At 37.4% G+C, this 23487-nt stretch overlaps 1 protein-coding gene across 1 annotated transcript in view; it reads left to right on the top strand.

Annotated features, from left to right (window-relative positions):
• The window catches only part of LOC141362375 (homer protein homolog 3-like), a 29447-nt gene that overhangs the window by 583 nt on the left and 5377 nt on the right, over positions 1–23487 (top strand). The window contains exons 2-7 of the mRNA XM_073864364.1: positions 887–939; positions 8949–9105; positions 13929–14060; positions 14232–14339; positions 20190–20323; positions 22751–22907. Coding sequence (XP_073720465.1) covers positions 917–939; positions 8949–9105; positions 13929–14060; positions 14232–14339; positions 20190–20323; positions 22751–22907 — 711 coding nt within the window. The 5' untranslated portion in view covers positions 887–916. The remainder of the gene's footprint in view (positions 1–886; positions 940–8948; positions 9106–13928; positions 14061–14231; positions 14340–20189; positions 20324–22750; positions 22908–23487) is intronic.

Here is a 23487-nt window from a genome sequence, read left to right as displayed (position 1 = left end):
TTACTCATCTTTTAAAGCAATGCTGCATTGGTGCATTTAATATTTGTATACCTGAGTAGTTCAAGAAATTTAAAGGTACTTGCAGGGTCACGTGTTCCCTTACAAAAATAACCATGTTTTTTGATGTGGTAAAAGTGCAGGAACCATGTTTTTTGATTAGTATTAGCAAAACTATGGTTTTACTACAGTAAACATGGTTTACTTGTGGTTTTTGAAAACCATGTCGCACTGTAAAAAATCCATCAAGTTAAAGCAGCTTGGTTTTGCAAGTCAATTTAACCTACTATTTTAAGTTTTGACCTTTTAAGTAAAGGTTGACATAACTTATAAAGTCAAGTTAAATTTTTTAAGTTAAAGTAACATATATATATATATATATATATATATATATATATATATATATATATATATAATTATTTTATTTTTTTTACAGAAATGCGTTTTTACAACAATTTGAAACTAAAGTAGATTTTTAAATGATGACACTTCAGAAACATTATATATCTACATTTTTTATGTAGGAAATTGTAATGTCGAAAATAAGGTGCATGTGTTAATTTTGTGAAGGTACGTCATTGATCTTTTAGAAATGACGCACATTAAAGTAGCTAAATAAATATTTCTTTAAATAATGTATTGATGTAACTTTTAAATGATGTCACCTTAAAGTCTTTCTGGCTTATAGACTGATATTTTACAAATTAATAAATAATAATAATTATTAGTATTATTATTAATGCAGTTATTCGTTGTATAAATAAAATGTATAGATGTGATATTTGCATGTATCATTTCACACAAAATCGTGTAATTCATTTCTAGTAAAACTTTTCTTTAATGTTAGGATTTATAAATTATTTTCTGTAATTTTTCTTTGCTGTTATAGATAAAGACTCGGTCCATCTGTCCAGTGAGGATGTTTTCATTACACAGAGAGAGGTGAGTTCATCTGTGTTTATCTATGTCTATGGTCAGAGATGCTTTGTTTAAGAGATCTTATGTAAGTTTAGAATGAAAGATGAAACAAAATGGGTGATCATTTAAGATGAGCTGATTTCTGTGATCAGGTTTATTTTGTAAGCTTGGCCAGAAGTTAATTTTGTTCTTGTAATGGCTTTGTTTGTGTATAATTTCATCTTTTGATTTTGAGTAAATATCACATAAAAGTCTTGTTGGTTTATGTACATCTACCAAATATCTAGGTCAACTTATCTTTGGCAACAAAGTACATATTAAGGTATTTATTTTTTTACAGTCATTGTAAATTAAACACAGGATTTGTCTGATAAAATACAGAAAGGCACCTGTTTGACATGATGAAGTCCTACAGTATAGATGAGATATGACCCTGTTAATCTCTACAGAAAGTGATGACCATAAACACATCTCACACAGATGTCTATGGGATTTTGTTGATGAAACAGGCTGTATAGTTTTTTCCAGTTGCCATGACTACTGCACAATGTATGTTGTGTTGCTGCGTCTCAAGTGTTCGTCTCGATGAAGGTCCGGTGCGCCGTGTTTCTTTACGTCTGACTATAAAGCTGTTGTTGTAGTTTGACCTTCTGCGGTGTTACGGTGGATTAAATCAGCAGTGATGAAGATGATTTGTTCAGACATGATGCTGTTGGGTCAGAACACGACTGACCTCATTTCTTTTAAATTCTGTGTCCTTCAAACTGCCCTGTTGTTTTAAAGCAGAGACTCTTAGACTATGGGAAATTTAGTTAGTACACTTTCCTGGTTTAATTGTGTACGATTTATCATTTTATTAAAAAAAAGAATTTAGTTTGTTTTCTAAGACCTCTTGTTTTCAATCACTCCAACCAGCTGTCATAGGCCTTGTTTACACCTGTTATTACGGTGTGTTTTGGTCTATCAGATCTTAAGTGGACAACGCTGAATACAGGCGTAAACGGGGTGTGAACGTTTTTAGCTCATCCACGTTCGACTACATTCAGAGAGATTCAAAAAACACATTCGACCGGATTGCTTTTGTGGTGTAGATGTGCATGTGGTCGAATGTGTTTACTTCAAACAGCTACAAAAGACCGCCTACTCTTCACCTGTTGATGTAATGTGTGATGTACCGAGCACAATATTTTACATCGGTCCTGACTTTTTAGTGCAAATCCAGTGTTCAGCTTGGTCTTTAGGCTTTCATTGATCAAACTAAAGTACATGGCTGCTCTCCACCTCTTTTATTTTGGTTTCATTTTGCATCATTAAATCCATCAGTTCTTCTGCTCTTTTTATTTAACGAAAGCAGAGATCCATAGACCATCTCCTCGCAGTAATCAGGACAGAAGCGAATTGAAAGTGAACAACAGACGCAGATTAAAACACCAGGTGTGAATGGACATGTCTCAAACTCTAATTGTCCAAAACGCATCTTAATAACAGGTGTAAATGTGCAAATAAAAAGACACTTCACCACTATTAAATGTCCAATTGTTCAAAGTCCTGCATTAGATTTTAGTTTTCTTCTTTTTCAGCACTCAGAAATGTCCTTTAACTCTTTCACCGCCATTGACGAGATATCTCGTCAATTAAGAGAAAACGCTTCCCCCGCCAATGAGGAGATTTTCCTTCTTTCCGCAATACCGCTATTATCCACCAGGTGGCGCCCTTCCGCAACTTTTTAAACCCGGAAGTATTGCCCTATTGCAAGCGTCTGCATGTCCGTGTTTGTTTTAAAGATCACTCTGAATGGGATCTCTATGAAAAGTCCGTCACAAAAATGGAATTATCTCTGCTTTTTGCTCAAAATGTGGTGTTTTGCAGAAACCTACCCATATTCAAAAGCTGATTACAAAAGAACCACTGAAGGTAGGATGAAACGTTTTTTTTTTTTGTTTGAAAGCAGAGGGTCTGTTCTTTCATTTGGTATATTGTATGTTTATATATTTAAAGAAGAACATTTTCTGGAAGGCATTAAACTTTGGTGAAAATCATGAAAAGCGCTGGCTGGCAACTTTTTTAAAAAACGCTGGCGGTGAAAGAGTTAAAAATGCAATAATGTGACGCATTACCATAAAATATAAATTTATTTCATGATGTACAGTACTGACTGTGCATAAGTCCACAAGGTCAGCACCACCAGCTTTGATGGTTTTAATGTCCATCCATATTTATTTTTCATTCTTTTTATTAAGAAACAAACAGAAAATACAGGAAATATGAACACAAAACTAAAAGCAAAACAATTCATAACTAAGGGCCAGATTTACCGCCAGCGCAAACCATCATTTTGGCGTTAAATAACGACTGTCAGGAAAGACGTTCAGTGCACCATTAGTGCTGAAAAGCTGTGCTTTAGTTATTTTCGTGACTGACCTTATTGCATGTCTAGGAGTTTCCCTTTCAAACGCAAAATGTATGTGAGGAGATTATTTAAATGATTCACGCAAAACAATCTACTAATGTTTGCGCGTGTGATATGACTTTTATTTGCACCATTATTTAACGCCAAAAAAAGCATGTCTTAAATAATTTTTGTGTTTGAAATGGATGCAACTGTTGCTGATAGGAGGCATCGCAAAGATTAGAGAGCGCGTGCTACAAGAGAGAGGATTTTTTTTAAAACTTTTTTTTACTTTTTTTGTCCTCTGGTTCTTTTCAGTGTACTATGGTTTCGTACGCTCAGCTGTGGTGCTGAACTTAAGCACATCAGGCGTTAGTAGATCACCTGCACCTCATCAGCTGTACTTATTTGTGACCCTGAACTAATTTGCTCTTCTCTTAGTAGATTGTGTTGGTTATTATGGAAATCATTATTGCGGCAGCTGTTGTGTTATTTAATGTGCATCTTTCTCGTAAATAAACCGCAGATATTACCACTGCCTTCTGCGTTTTTTTTTTTTTTTTTTTGGAATTGCACTCTCATGCTAATTTGCACCGTTTTGTAAATCTAGCCCTAAATGTCTTCCTCAGGCATCAGTCAGTATATAGTGTTGACCTCTCTTGGCACTAAACACATCTTGAGCTTTTTTTGAGGAGACTGAAGTCATCTGACTCTTTCAATCCTACTCACAATATCATTAAGGACAAAAACCTGTCAAATATCTTGAAATGAAACGCCTGAACAATATTTTATGCGGTGGTAACCATGGTATAAGCAGAATAATTGACTCTGGTCCGTTGTGTAACTCCTCTTTGGGTTGTGGCCGCATGACCACCTCAGGTGTGTATTATTTATTTTTGAGTAATTCAGCGCCCTTTCATCTGTTGTTCCTTACTTGCATACATATTACATACGCTAGAATATGACAAATCAAAGCACATCGTCCAAACAGTGTCTGTTTGTAACTTTGTCTTTTCTAGTTGTTGATTTGTGAATTTACCTTCTTTACTTCAAATTTAGCGCAGAACATTTCTTGATGTAAAAGTCAGAGGAGATATATGATGTGTGAATGTATAAGAAACACCTCATGGATTTCTGGGAATTCAGGACAGGCTATAAGAAGTGCTGTGATAGTGTGATGGTGTTTGGTGGATTTTTAAGGATGTGTTTGTCTGTATGAGTTTGTGGTTAAAAAGATTCAGGCTCGGGGTTTAGCAACAGAAGACTGAATAGAAGTTCAATCTAACTCCAGGTCTTACCGCTGCTCTCAGCATGTGTTACATAAGAAATCTGTGTTTCATTCAGATCCCTGAGAAATCAACAATGACCTTTTCATACGAGACTCATTCTGGATTTATTGTAGGGTAGAATGAAATGAAAGGGTTCCTCAGATTAGGTCCTGAGCTTCATTCTGTTAGTTGTGTCACACAGACTTTCTTTTGACTGATTTGATGAAAAATAATAATTGATAGTTAATGCTAACGCTGCTATAGGACACATCAGACCAGATGTTTTCTTCTGAATGACCTTTACTGCTGGAATACTGTATGGTAATAACATCTCATCCAGATTCATTTCCAGAAAGCCCATTATTATGGGATATGATCAGGTGCAGACAGTCTTCTCAATGTAATGGTTATTTAATTTGATATTTCTGAAATCTGACCTTTCCGGAATCTCTTGGATTTCATTTCATGATCCCATCATCACACAGGGAGCTGTTACCGATGTCTACTGTCTTGCTTTACTTTAATAGATTCACAGATATATTCTGATGTTATCATATCATTTGAAATCAAGAAGACTAAAAATAAAGCTGTCAGAGATGACAAAGTCTTTGATGGGGTGCTCACATGTAGTTTAACCATAACACATTAACTGTCATTATCATAGACAATCTGTCAGTCAGATGATATAAACGTCCATCAGATTTCATCTCATCATTTATTGTTTATTTCACTCTGAGTTTAAAGAGTCTGTCATGACATGATGAGAAAAACACAGACCGAAATGCATGAAATCCAATATTATCTGCTTGTAAAGTTTAGGCTCCAATATTTAAAGTTCAAGTCATTTCAGAGAATTGTTATAAAGTCATTATAAATGTTTGTATTGCTGAAACATGTTAAAAAGACAACTGTCAACTATGAAGTACTGAATTCTGGAGTCACAGTGTTAAACTTTTTTTTACCATTTCTGTGTACAGGATTATTATGCTTAGTGGCTCCGTTGCATCATCGAGCCACCATTTTAGCCCCACCCCAACACAATCACGAGCATCCAATCAGGTGTTAGCCGTATTTAAAAGTTAAAGGGAGCCTTTGTTATCAGACGTCAAATAAATCTTTGGTGTCCACAGAGTACATATGTGAATTTCTAGCTCAAATACCCCAAAGATAATTTGTTATAAAATTGACGCTTTGTAGGTGTGAGCAAAAATGTGCCGTTTTTGTGTGTCTCCTCTGCACTATGTGGCAGTGCCGTGGTTGGATAGTGCAGATTAAGAGGCGGTATTATTATAATAACATCCCCTTCTGACATCACAAGGGGAGACCAATTTCAATGACCTAATTTTTCACGTGTCTGTAGAGAATGGTTTACCAAAACTAAGTTACTGGGTTGATCTTTATCAAGTTTTCTAGGATGATAGAAGCACTGGGGACCCAATTATAGCACTTAAACATGAAAATCTGACTTTTTCCATGTTTTTCCTCTTTAAGAGAGACGGCAGCTTTCCCGGGAGTGCGGGTGGTTTCATCTGTGACGGAGGGCATGCCCCCAAAGTTTGAGAGTAGAGAATCCTGTCTGTTTTTGATAACTAATTTAACTTATTTATTTTTAATCATTCAAATTTGGTTGGGTGGTTAATATCACATTTTTCTGTGTTGTGACAAACACATTTAAAGGATTACTCCACGTTCATAAACAAATCCTCATAATTTACTCACCCCCATGTCATCCAAGATTTTTATGTCTTTTTTTTGTTCAGTCGAGAAGAAATTAAGCTTGCACACGGCTAGTGCAAGACAAGAAGTTGCAGTATAAAAGTATATTTATTACATTTATTTTTTTGGGGTGACAATCGTCACCCAAAGATAAGACCCTGCTAGATAAGACCCTTATGCCTTGATCCCCTTTCGCCTTCAGAACTGCCTTAATTCTACCTGGCATTGATTCAACAAGGTGCTGAAAGCATTCTTTAGAAATGTTGGCCCATATTGATAAGATAGCATCTTGCAGTTGATGGAGATTTGTGGGATGCACATCCAGGGCACGAAGCTCTCGTTCCACCAAATCCCAAAGATGCTCTATTGAGTTGAGATCTGGTGACTGTGGGGGCCATTTTAGTACAGTGAACTCATTGTCATGTTCAAGAAACCAATTTGAAATGATTCGTTCTTTGTGACATAGTGCATTATCCTGCTGGAAGTAGTCATCAGAGGATGAGTACATGGTGGTCATAAAGGGATGGACATGGTCAGAAACAATGCTCAGGTAGGCTGTGGCATTTAAACGATGCACAATTGGTACTGAGAGGCCTAAAGTGTGCCAAGAAAACATCTTTACACCACTAGCCTGCACAGTGGTAACAAGGCATGATGGATCCATGTTCTCATTCTGTTTACGCCAAATTTTGAATCTACCATCTGAATGTCTCAACAGAAATCGAGACTCATCAGAACAGGCAACATTTTTCCATTCATCAACTGTCCAATTTTGGTGAGCTCGTGCAAATTGTAGCCTCTTTTTCCTATTTATAGTGAATATGAGTGGTACCCGGTGGGGTCTTCTGCTGTTGTAGCCCATCCGCATCAAGGTTGTGCGCGTTGTGGCTTCACAAATGCTTTGCTGCATACCTCGGTTGTAACAAGTGGTTATTTCAGTCAAAGTTGCTCTTCTATCAGCTTGAATTCTCCTCTGACCTCTAGCATCAATAGGCTTGGGAATCGAGAATCGAGAATCGATTGGAACCGGGACTAGCTTTGCGATTTTCCTGGAATCGTTCAAAAGTTTAAATTTCGATTCCTAGTTTAGATTCACAGTCCGCCGACCGGAAAAAGAAACCGCTGAACACCAATGAAGAAGCGTCTGTTTCGTGCATAGGCACGTCGAACGTAATAAAGCACCTCGTTCATTGAGTAGAAATAAATGTGTGCCCCCGTCTTTGACGCGCTGCGCCGACCGTCCTCTGCTGCCTCTTCCTCTGTCTCTGACCCCCAGCTTGGCACCGCAGTGACTGCACTGCAGTCTGTTTCAAGTAAGTAAAACAATACATATACAATGAGGGCTCGCTAAATTTCAAAATCCCTGGTAGAAAAAAGAAAGCTAAAACAATGTTAGTCTCTGAAAACAAAAGGACTTATTATTTTTAAATTACTTGAGTTCGCGCTTTTTGCTGAGCACAAGAACAAGCGGACCCGGGATGCAGAACTTGTGAAGAGCGGACCCGGGATGCAGAGGAGCGCGCATCTCAGACGTGAACACGGAAGGAATAATGGGTTTAATTATGCTTTCAGTTTCACTTCTTGTTACGTGAGGATAGTAATGACTGACAAGACGACGCCGTACATACTACCTAACAAAATCTGAGAGAATGCAAAAACATTAAAATATTTTTCCTATGATAACCCGACGGGCAGAGCGAAGATGCATTTTGGTAACCCGACAGGAATTCGCAATAGCCCCGGGACGTCGGGATAGCGATTTTGCGAGCCCTGAAAAGAATGCCTTGCGCCAACATTGAGCTAACAAATTAGCCCATGTATTTTTTCATAGACAATTTACGAGCTAAGAGTGCGAACGTTAGTTAGCCCATCAATGGGAGCACGGTAACATGTTCAAGTACCTGCAGCAGCATCATACACTCATGTGTAAATGTGTTTTCATGAGGCTTTCAAAAATAAAGCTCTCTTGAGGAAAGTGTACCCCTGTAAAAATATATTCATAATTTATAATATTTATATTCAAGTTAATAGATTTGATATTTATATTGTAGTTGAAAACAGCCATGTGAGAAATGAATAGTAAAGTTCATAAAAAGTCAAAAGTTTATAAAATTTAAATTGATGGAGAAGGTCATACTATTTCCTTCAGAAAGACCATTGGTTAGCTAGCTCATTTAAAATATACTAAACATTTTTGACCCTGCCTCTTAAAAGAATCGGAATCGAGAATTGATAGGAACCGGAATCGAAACAAGGAATCGTAATCGTTCAAATTCAAACGATACCCAACCCTAAGCATCAACAAGGCATTTTCGCCCACAGGACTGCTGCATACTGCATGTTTTTCCCTTTTCACATCATTCTTTGTAAACCCTGAAAATGGTTGTGCGTGAAAATCCCAGTAGTCTGGCACCAACAACCATGCCACGCTCAAAATTGCTTAAATGACCTTAAGAATCAGTTTGGAGTTCAGGAGATTGTCTTGACCAGGACCACACCCCTAAATGCATTGAAGCAATTGCCATGTGATTGGTTGATTAGATTATTGCATTAATGAGAAATTGAATAGGTGTTCCTAATAATCCTTTAGGTGAGTGCATATGTGCATGTGATTATAAACACTCATCACAATGTCTTGTGTGTGTTTGTGTATCTCATAGAGAGCAGCCGTTCTTCAGCACAAGAGCTCATGTGTTTCAGATCGATCCCGCCTCCAAACGCAACTGGATTCCTGCCAGCAAACATGCGGTCACCGTCTCATTTTTTTATGACGCTAGCAGACACGCCTATCGCATCATCAGTGTGGGCGGGACCAAGGTGAGCATCTTCTCTCATACAAAGTTTTTTTTATATTTGTTCTTTAGAAAAAGTTCTTCAGTGTCTTTAGTTTATATATCTGTGATCCTATCAATATCAGGTGGTTCCATAAATGATCACTTTTAGTCTGATTAGGCGTGAATTTAACATGTAATATTATGAAGTCTTGTGGCAACACTACACTATTTATTGTTGCATGTTTGCATATGTTCACACAATGTTTATAAAGAATTGACATCTGAATGAAATCACATCTGATGCATTGGTGAATAAATGTCAAATGCATTTTATTGTTGGATACAGTATTTCTCTAACTGTACGCTGCACATTTTGTCAGATGTAGTAGAGGTCATCTGGGTTTGCACGATGTTCATAAGTAGTTTGGTAAAATGCCTTTTGAAGTGTGGTCCCTGAGCACTTACAGTCGGTCTACTGATTATTAGTGCACAAAGGCAACATACCAAGAAATCCATCCGACTTCTGCAAAGAGAAAGTCTTATCGTATAATGCGATAAAAGCACCTAACAGCGACTTACAACCTTTTAGACCGTGATTATTGACTAGATCTGATTTACTAGATGTGATTAGAAGTGCAACAGAATACTTCGTATAGACGTGAAGCATTTATAATCTCACACCTGATCTGTGATCTGTGAGAGGTTTAGCAATGAAGTAGAATCAAAGAGCAGTAATGTGTGTAATGAAGAAAAACTCCAGGCATCAGGACAGAGAAACATTGCATTCGGTGTCTGCTGGTATAAATCAATGTTTGTTGATGGAGCGAATCGAACCTCCGCAAGCTGCTCAGCCGAGAAGCAACTCCGCCTGAAGAGTCGATGGCAGTGAATGACAGACCGCAGGTGACCTTGAGTAAAACACAGATGAGACAGATCATCTCACTCTTTCTTCTGAAGGGGGGGGGCAGAGTGGGCCTGGCCCACCCAATCAGAGGCTTGGCCCACCCTGGCCCCACACCACATAACAGCCAATCTTTTGTACTCTTTTTTTTTTTTTTGTATTTCGTGAAAGAAAAACAGCATTTCAGATAAATTAACATTTTCAGTTTGTAACAAGTTTGTTTTAGTTGATGTAAATAGTTATTTTAAAAGAACTGTCCCTTTTTAACAAAACATTACAAGAATAAACCGGAAGTGCACATTAAGTAGCGCAAGCTTAGTCAGATAGCGTCTACAAAATGCTCAATATACGTTAGAAGCCAATGTTAATCGCTAACAATTTGGGACAAATATGATGTTATATATTGTTAAATTATGTGAGTGGCGCTCTGTGGCGCGACAGGGATTTGAGCGACTTCCTGAGTCGTAACTGGGCGTTGCGGACAGGCGGCACCTGTCGTCGCCGGTGTGCGTATACTCATAGAAAACAATGTGTTCTGTTTTTTCAGAACGGCACGGCGTGTGTCCAGTGTGCAACCCCCTTTACAGTTCATGCTTCACTCAAGTAACAGGTTTGTTTTAGTTGATGTAAATAATTAATTTAAAGAATTGCCCCTTTTATCAAATCTAAAGTTACTTAATACAAGATCTGTAAAGGGGTCAAAAAATATTACAAATGCAAAAAGAGAGAATGTAAAAATAAACATGTCAACCATTTTTATAAATATAAAGTTACTAAAAGTTCCAAAATATGTAAAAAAAAAAATATTAAAAATAAAGAAAACACAACAATAACAAACAACCCTAACAATTGCAGTGGCGACCCAGTGACTTCTTTATTCAAGGGCACTTGATGCGAAGTTCGTCACATGTATGTAGCCCATTGTGTGTGTGTTTCGTAATTTCAAAATATGTGTTTGGTGCATCGAGTGAATCTATGAGCATCACGTGTCTTATCAAAATAAGTGCCTGCTGCAGACGCGTCTAAAGGGTTTATGATAAAAGAGACGCTTGCGTTTGCCAGATACTCGCATAATCTCATGCGTAATCAGAGTTTACTGTTAAGGGAGTAACTTGCGTGTATTTTGTGAATGTGAGCGTCTCTTTTATCATAAACGGTTTTGACACGTTTTTGAACAATTGTCTTAACCTGATAAGGAACACTCCCTCCCTTGCACGTGAGGGTGCATTACGTCATTGTAACTTTGAAGCATTAAATCTTCAAAATATACGGTCATGCGGCACATCGTTGGAAAGCTTAGACTTTCGGGATTCCATTAAGCGCACACACAAAGCATAATATGATTTTCAGCAGTCATAAAACTGTAATCTAGTTGTTAGTTACCTGAACCGGGCGGCGCGGATTTAGGATATTTACTTACCTTCAAAATCTTCCATTTATCCACTTCGGTGAAATTGTCCAAAACAATTTGTTCATAAATCCCCAAAAGTCCAAGGAAATGGAATATCCAAGCCTTTTAATCCAAAACGATTTGTTCATCTCACAATCTTGAAGTTTCTGACCGAATTACGATATAAATAGCGTATACAATTAGTTCATTAACGGACATTCATTCGAATCTCACTTTTCATTCACAATTTATAATGAATATATTCGGATGTCACGTTTATTGTGCAACGTCTGAGGAACAAATACGCCTCTTGTGGAATTTCAGACGTTCCATAAGAGGCTACATATATGATATTAAAACTACAGACGTGTGTAGATTAAAGGACCCCCCCCCAATCCAACCAGCCCACCTGGAATATCACTTGGCCCACCTTTCATCTCATACCTGGATATGAAACTTATAATATATTACAACTTGTAATACAATATAACTATTGAAAGTATATGCAGATAAATCATCATGATCTTACAAGCTATAACCACAAACTTGAAACTGTTGTAATGTGTTGTAATTGTTGCTATGATTTTCTTTATCAGATTGATTATAAAGTTGCCTGCAGTGTAATGCATTAAGAATGACCTCATAATGCATTATAGATAGAAGCTTCATAGAAAGTGTTACTGATCTGCTCTGATGTCTGACTGCATGTTTGTGACAAACACAATGAATAAAATTAAAAGGTTGTGTTTTTTCTCATGAATATTACGAAAATCTCACAAAACCCCAGAGAAAATCTTTAAAATTCTTATGTTGGCGTGATGCTTATTATGAATACACCCACAACCATTCAGGTTACAAAAGGAGTTTTTCTCTTTTATTCAGTTTATTCATATTGATCTGCGGTTACTGTATGTAGGCTACTCTAGTTTAATATAGTCATAATAGATTTTGTCAAAACCCATTTCTAATCTTTAGTGAAATTTGTGTTTTGTTTAACGCTTTACATATCTGTATGATACAGTGACTGCGGTACTAATATTAAATTCATGAATCAAAGCTGTGCGTTTTTCAAAGCCTTTAAATCTCAGTTGTATGTGGATTACAGGACTGTCTTGATTTAATCCAACACCTCTCATCTGACCCACATTCATTCAGATTATGTCACTGTCAGGAGTTCAGTCATTCAGGCTGTCATTGTGGTAATCTGCTGCAGGTCACATGACTTCTGCGGTCGTGCGAGCAGGTGGGGTGGGTCAATAGAGGGCGCTAGGGTGCTGACCCTTCCTGCCTCAAACACCAAAATAATCAAATTATAATTATTTTGTAGATTATATAAATTGATATTTATATGATGTAAAATGATAGAAAATCGTCGGTGGGAAATATTTGCTTTCTCCATATGAAGAGTTTCGTTGCAAAACGAGATAACTTCGTTTTTAAAATTTTTGTCAAAACATGTTTACTATTTTGTTATCATGTTATTATTTTGTTTTATGGTGCTACTTAGCTGTATTTTTTAAGTTATGAAGGTTTAAATCAAAACAAACCAACTGCATTTGAATTGATATTAATTGGAATTAGGGATGCATAACGATTAATCGTGATTAATCTACAGCAGAATAAAAGTTTTTGTTTACATCATATATGTGTGTGTGTGAACTGTGTATATTATTTTGTATATATAAATATGCACACATGCATGTATAATTTTAAGAAAAAAATTATATTTATATAATACATATTTATATTTATATTTAATATAAATTATACATAAATATTCAAATGTGTACATTCAAATGTAAACATTTCTTAAATATATACATGCATGTGTGTACATTTATCTATACAAAGTTATTATACACAGTTCACACACATATATGATGTAAACAAAAACTTTTATTCTGCTGTAGATTAATTGCGATTAATCGTTATGCATCCCTAATTGGAATGCACAACCAAAAAACGAGATTTCTGAAAAATGAACGAAACTCTTCATATGTTCCCTCAGCCTGTCTGCACATCTCAAGTTCAGCTGTGGGGCAATCGAGAAATTGCCCACAGGAGGCGGGTCTTTGTCGAAGTTTAGACATTATGATATGACATCAAATTTAGCCTATCAGCGTCCTCATATCTGATTGGAGTTTAGTATTAGGGGCAATTTCTCAGTTGCCCCTAATACTAAAACTCCTAAATTCAGGACTGCGAGGCGTGATTATGTAATTCATAAGATCGCGTTGGTGCATCACACGGCTAGTGCAAGACGAGAAATTGGGGTTAAAGGCAGAGTGCGCGATTTCTTAAAAATGCTTTGGAAAAGAGATTCGGGCTGACTACCAAAACAGACTTGTAGCCAATCAGCAGTAGGGGCGTGTCTACTAAACAACATTGTTGCCTGGGTTGTGTATGTGTGGGGCGGGTTCTTTTAAAAGACTATTTTTTATTTTATTTTAAATGGAAGAGTTATTTTTGTTATTGTCAACATGATACAGCATCAATAAAGCTCAGATGTTTTATTCAGGTAATATTATTTAAGATTGCATTTGGTTTTTAATGGTTGATGTCATCTTTTCTGTAGGCGATTATAAACAGTACCGTCAGTCCCAACATGACCTTCACTAAGACATCACAGAAGTTCGGTCAATGGGCCGACAGCAGAGCCAACACGGTTTATGGACTCGGGTTTGCCACCGAACAACAGCTGCATCAGGTGTGAACCTAACCTAACTTACACAACATTGGATTAGCATTTATATCTGAGATGTCTGCATATTCTTTAGACCTCAGGTTGTATAGAAAATAGAAATGTTTAGTTTACTGTTTTTATCTCTTGCACGGATGGACTGGGCTGTGCTTTAGGATAAATTATGTTTTGTTTCAGTTTGCAGAGCGTTTTAAGGAGGTTAAAGAAGCAGCACGTCTGGCCCGAGAGAAGTCGCAGGATAAGATGGAGTTGAGCAATGCAGCGCTCAGCATCGCAGCTCCTCAGGTATGATGTCATCTTACTGCACAAATAAACAATCATTTAAATAAACCCTTCCCACCTTATTTTTGACATAAATATGGGCACCACCATCTTTGAGGTCTTTTGTGTAAGACTTCTGGTGAATCGCTAAAGCTAATAGTAGTCATATTGCGAATGACACGGGTGTGCCGTTTTGACTGGCTTGTTAATGTTTATTATGAAATAATTTGGCATAATTTGTGCAGTTAGTGGTTCCCATAATAGCTCGAACAAACACATTAAATCTCTATAAAACATTTGTTTTGACTAAAATCTGTGCACCAGTGCTGAATGTGTATGTGGCGCACCTGCACCCATGATCTGTATCCACATCCATTAAAACCTTTCATAGAAACTGAGTCTGACAGTGAACCATAAATACAATAATTGTTTAAAAACAACTAATATTATATAATAAAATATGCTGATTTAGCTGGTTGGTTTATTCTGATACTACCCTATTTTCCGGACTATTTTACTTCCGTATGAAGGCACTTTGGAGTATAAGTTGCATTAATCAAAAATGCTTCATGAAGAGGAAAAAACATAAGTCGCAATGGACTACTTGTCGCATTTATTTAGAAAATTATTTCACAAAATCGAAGCCGAAGAACAGACATTTAATCTGGAAAGGCAAGTTATTTAAATAAACATATAAACACAAATAAATGCCGTCGCATCATCCAGGTGGATGCTGCACATTGGTGGTGGTTGAGGAGTTTCCACCGTTCATATGTAAAGTGCTTTGAGTACTGAGAAAAGCGCTATATAAATGTAACGAATTATTATTGTTATTAATTAATATTTTCATAAAACGAAAGCAATACTGAATAAATGTAATAGTTTAATATGTTTCTTATGGTGTGTTCAAATAACTTAGCAGTATCTTTCTCATTCAATACATTGTGTTTTGGACCGCATGAAGCTTGATGTGTCACCATAAAAACTCAAAAACTAAAAAAAAAATCACACCAGAGGGACAGTAGTGACATTCTAAACCATCACCTTAAACACGAAGTCTTGGTCTATTTCATGTACAAACACTTGATTGACTTTCCCATTGTAAAGATACTGGTATGTCTCTGTGCTGTTATAGTTGCGCATTGAAGACCCATCACCCTTGAGCAACAACATGAAATAATTAAATATATCTTCATATGATATATTAAGCCACTTTTTAATTTCATCCTCCCACTGGATCATACATGTCACTGTTTTAATCATGTTTTATGTGTACTCCCATGACATTGTTTTCTACCAGCTGGCTTTTAAAATGGAAGTTGCGCACAAAAAAGGAAAATATGTCACAACACTGTAATGCATGTATACTATAGTGATGAGTTGATATCCAGCAGTACTAACAGCATCATGGCACTGAATAAAAGATTCATTTATAAACATAAAAACAAATCTCAACTCTCATTCACAACTTTTTATCATCAACAAACATTTATCGTTTTCATTTTCCTTCAAATTTTGAGTTAAATCAAGTTATACTGCAGTACACGGATACACGATGAAGAGTTACTGTAATGAGAGAGAGAGAGAGAGAGAGGCAGGATGAGCTGGGTCATTCATCTCATTGGGAAGTGACAGAAGAACTAGGGCAATGATAAAATTATCCAGTACACACACACACACTCTTTCTCTCTCTCTCTCTCTCTCTCTCTCTCGCCCGCTCTCTCTCTCTCTCTCTCTCTCTCTCTCTCTCTCTCTCTCTCTCTCTGTCTCTCTCTCTCTCTCTCTGTCTCTCTCTCTCTCTGCTCATATTTTCAGGTCAAGAGGCTCTTGGTTTGCTCAAGTTCTGCTGTTGTAATTTCACACAGTCATGGATACAATTTACATTTCTGGGACTTTTAAAACTGTGCTTTCCAAACCCAGAAAATGGAAATTTCATTAGTTGTGCTCCTAAAAAAATACTTCCTTGGCCTACAAATGTGAGTGCGTCTATAATTCAATCCAATGCAGTTTTATTTATATAGCGCACAATTGTTTATTGTTCCAAAGCAGCTTTACATGAAATAGAAACAGAAAACGGAAAAGCAAAGAACAAAAAGCATGGCAGTTTTTTATATAGTTTCTGATGATGAAGTATTTGAATATATACAGTGAGGAAAATAAGTATTTGAACACCCTGCTATTTTGCAAGTTCTCCCACTTAGTCAGTTGTCATTGTAGGTGCATGTCCACTGTGAGAAACATCCCTACTGAAAAATCCAGCTAAGACCAGCATAAGCTGGTAGCTGGTTTAAGATGGTTTACGCTGGTTCTCCCAGCCTGACAAAGCTGGTCATGCTGGTAAGCCAGCTGGTCTTCCAGCCTGACCAGCTAAGTCCAGCTAGACCAGTTAAAAAGTGACCAAAACACAGCTAGACCAGCTTGATACACCAGCAAAACCAGCTTCCTACACCAGCAAAACCAGCTTAAACCAAGCTGGGTGACCAGCTAAAACCAGCTCACCAGTTTATGCTGGTCTTAGCTGGATTTTTCAGTAGGGATAATAATAAAAAAATCCAGAAATCACAATGTATGAACTATTTATTTGTATGATGCAGCTGCAAATAAGTATTTGAACACCTGAGAAAATTAATGTTAATATTTGGTACAGTAGCCTTACAATTACAGAGGTCAAACGTTTCCTGTAGTTTTTCATCAGGTTTGTACACACTCCTCCACACAGATCTTCTCTAGATCAGTCAGGTTTCTGGCCTGTCGCTGAGAAACACGGAGTTTGAGCACCCTCCACAGATTCTCTATTGGGTTTAGGTCTGAAGACTGGCTAGGCCAACCAGAACCTTGATATGCTTCTTACAGAGCCACTCCTTGGTTTTCCTGATTATGTGCTTCAGGTCATTGTCATGTTGGAAGACCCGTCCTCGACCCATCTTCAATGCTCTAACTGAGGGAAGGAGGTTGTTCCCCAAAATCTTGCAATACATGGCCCCGGTCATCCTCTCCTTAATACAGTGCAGTCGCCCTGTCCCATGTGCAGAAAAACACCCCCAAAGCATGAAGCTACCACCCCCATGCTTCACAGGAGGGATGGTGTTCTTGGGGTGGTACTCATCATTCATCTTTCTCCAAACACGTTTAGTGGAATTATGACCAAAAAGTTCTATTTTGGTCTCATCTGACCAGATGACTTTCTCCCATGACTTCACTGGATCATGCAAATGGTCATTGGTAAACTTAAGACGGTCCTGGACATGTGCTGGTTTAAGCAGGGGAACCTTCCGTGCCATGCATGATTTCAAATCATGAAGTCTTAGTGTATTACCAACAGTAACCTTGGAAACGGTGGTCCCAGCTCTTTCAGCTCATTGACCAGCTCCTCCCGTGTAGTTCTGGGCTGATTTCTCACATTTCTTAGGAACATTGAGACCCCACGAGGTGAGATCTTGCATGGAGCCCAGTCCGAGGGAGATTGACAGTCATGTTTAGCTTCTTCCATTTTCTAATGATTGCTCCAACAGTGGACTTTTTTCACCAAAAAAAAAAAGGCTAGAGGAGATATCTAAAACTAGTGGACCATGGTGACACTAAAGTCCACCCTGATTTGCATGAAACTTTAACTGCAACTTTTAGAAAAGCAAGCGCAGAATGTGGAAATGCAATCCAGGGAAATAACAGCACAAGCATACAAAAAATAATAGAGAGAAGAAAAAATGAAGATGTGATTTTGTATGCAACTTGGATAACTTTGCATTCATTTTCCAGTTTTGTGCAATTAAAGGGGTTTAAAGTTGATTGAAGCTTATTTTTTTTTCATTCACATGCATTATTTTTTGATCCGTGACCTCAGTACATTTGCTGGAAAATGTATACCATAGTGTTTTTTCTTATTTAAAGGTGCAGTGTGTAAATTTTTGCAGCATCTAGTGGTGAGTTTGCGAATTACAACCAACGGCTCAGTCCACTGCTCACCTCTTGCTTTTTAAACGCATAGAGAAGCTACAGTAGCCCCCACCGGACAAACATGTCATTGTTGGAGACAACTTAGTGAAAAAGTTTGTCCGTTAAGGGCTTCTGTAGAAACATGGCTGCACAAAATGGCGGCTTCCATGTAAGGGGACCCTCTGTGCATGTAGATAAAAACAACTTGTTCTAAGGTAATAAACACATAACGGTTCATTATACAAGGTCTTTATACACCCCCTGATAATTTAGTTTTGTATATTATTTTGCATTTCTGTCAAGAGATCCTTCTAAAAATTACACACTGCACGTTTAAATGATGTATTGAGTAGTACTTCAATTCAAACTATATTATAAACCTAGTCAAAGACGGAGTACATGGAGGTATTCTCAATAATTTCCTGATAGAATGATGTTTTGGGTAATAATATAATAATAGTGCCTTCTAAAGTGATTTAGTGATATTCACTACAGATGGTAACTGGACCATAACAATGAAAGCAGTATTAATGTAACACATAATGATCAATAATGAAAATACTATTTATATTATAGTTATGAGAATGTAGAAGTCAATCTGCTTAACTTTAATCAAGATCTTGCTGCATCTGCAATGTGTAAACAAAGTTCAAACATTGAGTTGTACAGAAAATGTCAAATAATAATCACCTGTATCTCTTTTATGCCTTCATACTGGATCATGTACAGTTTTCTCAGGTGAGTTTTGCATTGATCATATCAGTACAGTATGTTTGTCAGCAGACGTTTAGAGATGTTTTATCTCAATGTAACACACACACACACACACACACACACGTAATGATACTGTGTACCATACAGTCACTGTAAACCTGTTAGATCTTCAGCAGGACCTTTATCTGCTCTTATCACAATCACTTCAATAACCAGCCAAGCGTGCGGGCCGCTGAGTTTCTGACCATGACCGTTCACTCCTGCAACATGCGTGTTTCACTCCCACCTGCGCCACATTGTTTGTGTCCACTCACATGGATTTTCTCAGAGCTTCTAAAAAATGTAAACGCGACTATGTGTGTCTGATACGCACCAAAGGATTAAGTAAACAAACAGTGTGACTCTTAACAACCTGATGGGTCACCACTAGTGCTCATCAGTTCTTCCAGTCGTGAGGCACATTTATAACAGCGTCCCTCTGTCTCGTGCTCTCCGAAATCGCCAGGGTTTGTGCCACATGCTGTTTGGCTTATTTTCTTCTCAACTTCATGTGTTGACTCTATTTCTATTACACGGCAAAGCCCACCGAGCCCCACAAAATTTTCTGATCGCCCATTAGATTGGAGATTTGCATTGGGTCCCGCGAGAGCCGAAACCCAATGCAGACCTCAACATTGTCCCCTATTCATAGTGCTGGGAGTGCACCATTTTGTTAAAGCCAATATCAGTAAGGAATAATTGACGACGGGCCATTGAATTATAAGAAAATAATGCACACCAAGGTGGTAATGCCGTTACACCGCAGGTGTGCATTATTTTCAAATAATTCAAAGAACCGGAGTCAATTATTCCTCTTATACCACGGTTACCACAAACATTGCTCTGGTGCCTATTTTTAAGACATTTGAAAAGTTAGGTGTGCGGTTTACAGAAAAATAATCAACACCCATAGAACATTTCTCAGCCAATCAGAATGCAGCATTCAACAGACCCGTGGTATAATTTTTTATAACCAACATGACACAAAACATTAGTTTAATGTTTACTATAAGCTGTGAAGTATTGATTGTCATCAACATTTATATATTTTTGTTTATAAAACTTTAAAGTCACATGAGGAACACAAAACACTGTGATAAATGTCTAATATGATGCCAGTTGTTGTGTTTCAGTCTGATTCAGACAGTGTGTTGGTTTGTGTTTGATCAGTGTGTATGTGTGTTGTAGGATCTGTCAGATGAGTTGCAGTCTCCTCCGGCGATGTGTGTGAACGGTCCGGAGGATAAACTCTTCAGGAGTCAGAGCGCTGATATCACGCTGTCCTCAGAGAAAGAGCGCATTAAAAAGATGCTTTCTGAAGGGTAAGATCAGCTGTCCAATCAAAAGCCTTTAGTCTTTCTGAAGCTCAATGGGTAGAGCATTGCATGAACAGCTCAAAAATCACAGGTTCAAATCTCAGGGAGCATTTATATAGATTTTAAAAGTGTACAGCTTGAATGCACTGCAAGTTGATTTGGATGAGAGCGTCTGCCAAATGCATGAATTGTAATTGGAGAAGAGTGTTCATCCTGTAAAACATCTCTTAATTTAGTTACAGGTCCTTCTCTGTATCCGGTGAGGTTCTGTTACATTATATTTTATATCTGATCTGCTAGCTGAAGTCTAATGATTTTTATAACCTGAGAGTATGTGAATCGTTGTGCACCGTTTACTGATCATGTGGTTATTGAAGAGATATAAGCGGTCAGATTTTCATCCTGCAGATAATGAAAAATGTGATGTTTTTGTGTCTGTACCTTTAAATGCAAATGAGCTACAGCTCCTCACAAGATGTCTTCACGGGTTCCCTGAGATCTGAAAACCCAAGGTCCAACTCGAATCGTGTGCTTTAATGCTATCATCAGACAACAAATGAAAATAAATGGATAATCGAGTAAAAAAATTGCGTCTGGGTCGGGTATGATTGGGTCTAATATTCACGGGTTTGTTTGAGGTCCCGTCTTTCTTTAAAAAAAGCATTTATGCAGCTTGGTTTCGGGTATGAAGTGATTCGGGTCATTTTGGGTCAGGTACACTCCTCACTCCCTTACCGACAGGCAATGAGCACTTTTGGTTAAAATAGATCTGATTGCCGTAAATAAAGTCTTAGATAAAAGTATCTATAGCTGCATTATCGTTACAAAAAAAACAATTTTGGGGGAAAAATGAACCAGTCAGTCAGTGGCTGTGGGCGGGGATTTATCAGTGTGACATCACATTAACAGGAGAATCAGAACAGCATGTCTAATGAGACTGCTTTGGTTTAATGGAGATTAAAAGAAGTGGGGTTTATTGTGGTGGTGTTGTTTTCACACACTGGCAACACACATTTAAAGTGGATTTTGCATAATATGAGGCCTTAAAGAATGGACGGTATTCATCTTTAGAGCAGAATTTCAGACCGATTTTGATGCTTAACACATATGAGCTTCACTCACAGTGTTTCTAATAGAAAATGTACAAACGTAGCTTTGGCTTGCTTTGTATTTTTCCATCTTAAAAGCATCTCTGATGAATTCAGATGTGTAGTAGTGTGTAAACTACTGAAACAAAGAGATTTGCTATTAAAATGTGTTGAGTAACACACACACATGTGTACACATGAATGAACATGTCCTTCAATCTGTTTCTTCTTGTGTTTCTGACAGATCTTCATTATTAAAGGTGCAGTGTGTAATTTTTAGAAGGATCTCTTGACAGAAATGCAAAATAATATGCAAAACTATATTATCAGGGGTGTATAAAGACCTTTCATAATGAACCGTTATGTGTTTATTAACTTAGAACGAGACCTTTTTATCTACATACACAGAGGGTCCCCTTACATGGAAGTCGCCATTTTGTGCCGCCATTTTTCTACAGAAGCCCTTAACGGACAATTTTTTTTACTAAGTTGTCTCCGACGATGACATGTTTGTCCGGTGGCAGCTACCGTAGCTTCTCTTTGTGTTTCAAAAGCAAGGGATGAGCAGTGGACTACGCAGTTGGTTGCAATTCGCAACCTCACCACTAGATGCCCCTAAAATGTACACAATGCACCTTTAAAACAGGGTTGCTATGGTGAATGTTTGACACATTAATATTACACCTTTAATTTCCTGAGAAAATGTGACACAACAAACGCTGTCAGAGAAAATTACAGTACAGCTTTCTGTAGCTGAGCTCGTATTCATATAAATGATTTAAATAAGCTTTGACCTCAGGAAATCCCAGGATTAAATGCAAACACATGGTGAATCCAATGATGTTTTAATAGACGTGAATTTAGACATGTTTATTCTGCTTATTAAATATATTTCAATTGATTTGTTAAAACCTACAGCGTGTGACAATATCACTTGAAATATGTTTTCCACAGTACTTTGAGTTTTATATGGAGGTTCTGTTCATTTTCTGTTTAAAAACCTCAATAAGTCAATATTTTTTTATTATAAGGTCATGCAGTTAAATCACTGAACAATGAACAAATAATTGCTGATGTTAAAATAATTGACTAGGGTTGGAGCCAATGGTTTAGTGGACAGTGCCTTGACATACGGTGCAGATGCACTTTCGGCAACCCAAGTTGGAATCCTGGCTTGAGGTCCTTTGCCGATCCCATACCCCTCTGTCCATCCTGTACTTTTCTGTCGTCTCTTAATTATGGTCTATCAAATAAAGGCAAAATACCTTAAAAAATTGACTATGAACGTAAGAAGTGTAAATGATCAATTTCACTGAATGTATATTGTCTGTCTGTCTGTCCACAGGTCTATCTGTGAGATGAATCTAGAAGCTGAACTCTTCACGTTACAGGACAGTAATGCTAAACTGGTGGCAGCGCTGCATGAAGCGAACACTAATGTAGACCAATGGAAGAAACAACTGGCAGCGTATCAGGAGGAGACGGACAGATTAAGAGATCAGGTTCATTCATGTCTGTTAATAATAATCATTTATGATGTGAACGGGGCTGGACAAGAAATTCAATATCAGTATAAATCGTGATATGCGTTGATATGGTTTCTAAACACGTCACGTCTAAAAACGCAGGTCAAGGTGCTTTTTCCTTTCAAAGCGCGCTCCCGTGGCGTCTTTCGTTGTTAAGCAACCATGACCTGCGCTCTCCGGGACTATGAGGAGGAATGCCTGATCGGAGTTAAATCTGAATTACAGATGAGAAAAAAGGTTAAAGCCATCAGGTGCCAGGTTAGAAAAGGAAAGATGAAAAACATGTATGTATGCAGCTATGACACTCGTCTCATTATGAGTATAATATGTATATAAAGTAGTATGCTCGTATTTTATTATATCATTATGTAGCTTGCCATGCGATTACAATCAGAGTTTTAATATATAAATGTTTTGTCCAAATATCTTAAACAGCCTACTACCATTCAAAAGTTTTAGAGTCACTTTCACTTACACTATTTATTAATATTTCCCCACATATTACTATAATAACAAGTTGATAAATACTATGAAAGTCAATCCTGTGAGTGAAGAA

Source organism: Misgurnus anguillicaudatus, unplaced genomic scaffold (assembly GCF_027580225.2).
Source record: "Misgurnus anguillicaudatus unplaced genomic scaffold, ASM2758022v2 HiC_scaffold_26, whole genome shotgun sequence".
NCBI classification, from domain to species: domain Eukaryota; kingdom Metazoa; phylum Chordata; class Actinopteri; order Cypriniformes; family Cobitidae; genus Misgurnus; species Misgurnus anguillicaudatus.
The sequence above is the reverse complement of the archived record's forward strand: the minus strand, read 5'-3'. Positions and strand labels throughout refer to the sequence as shown.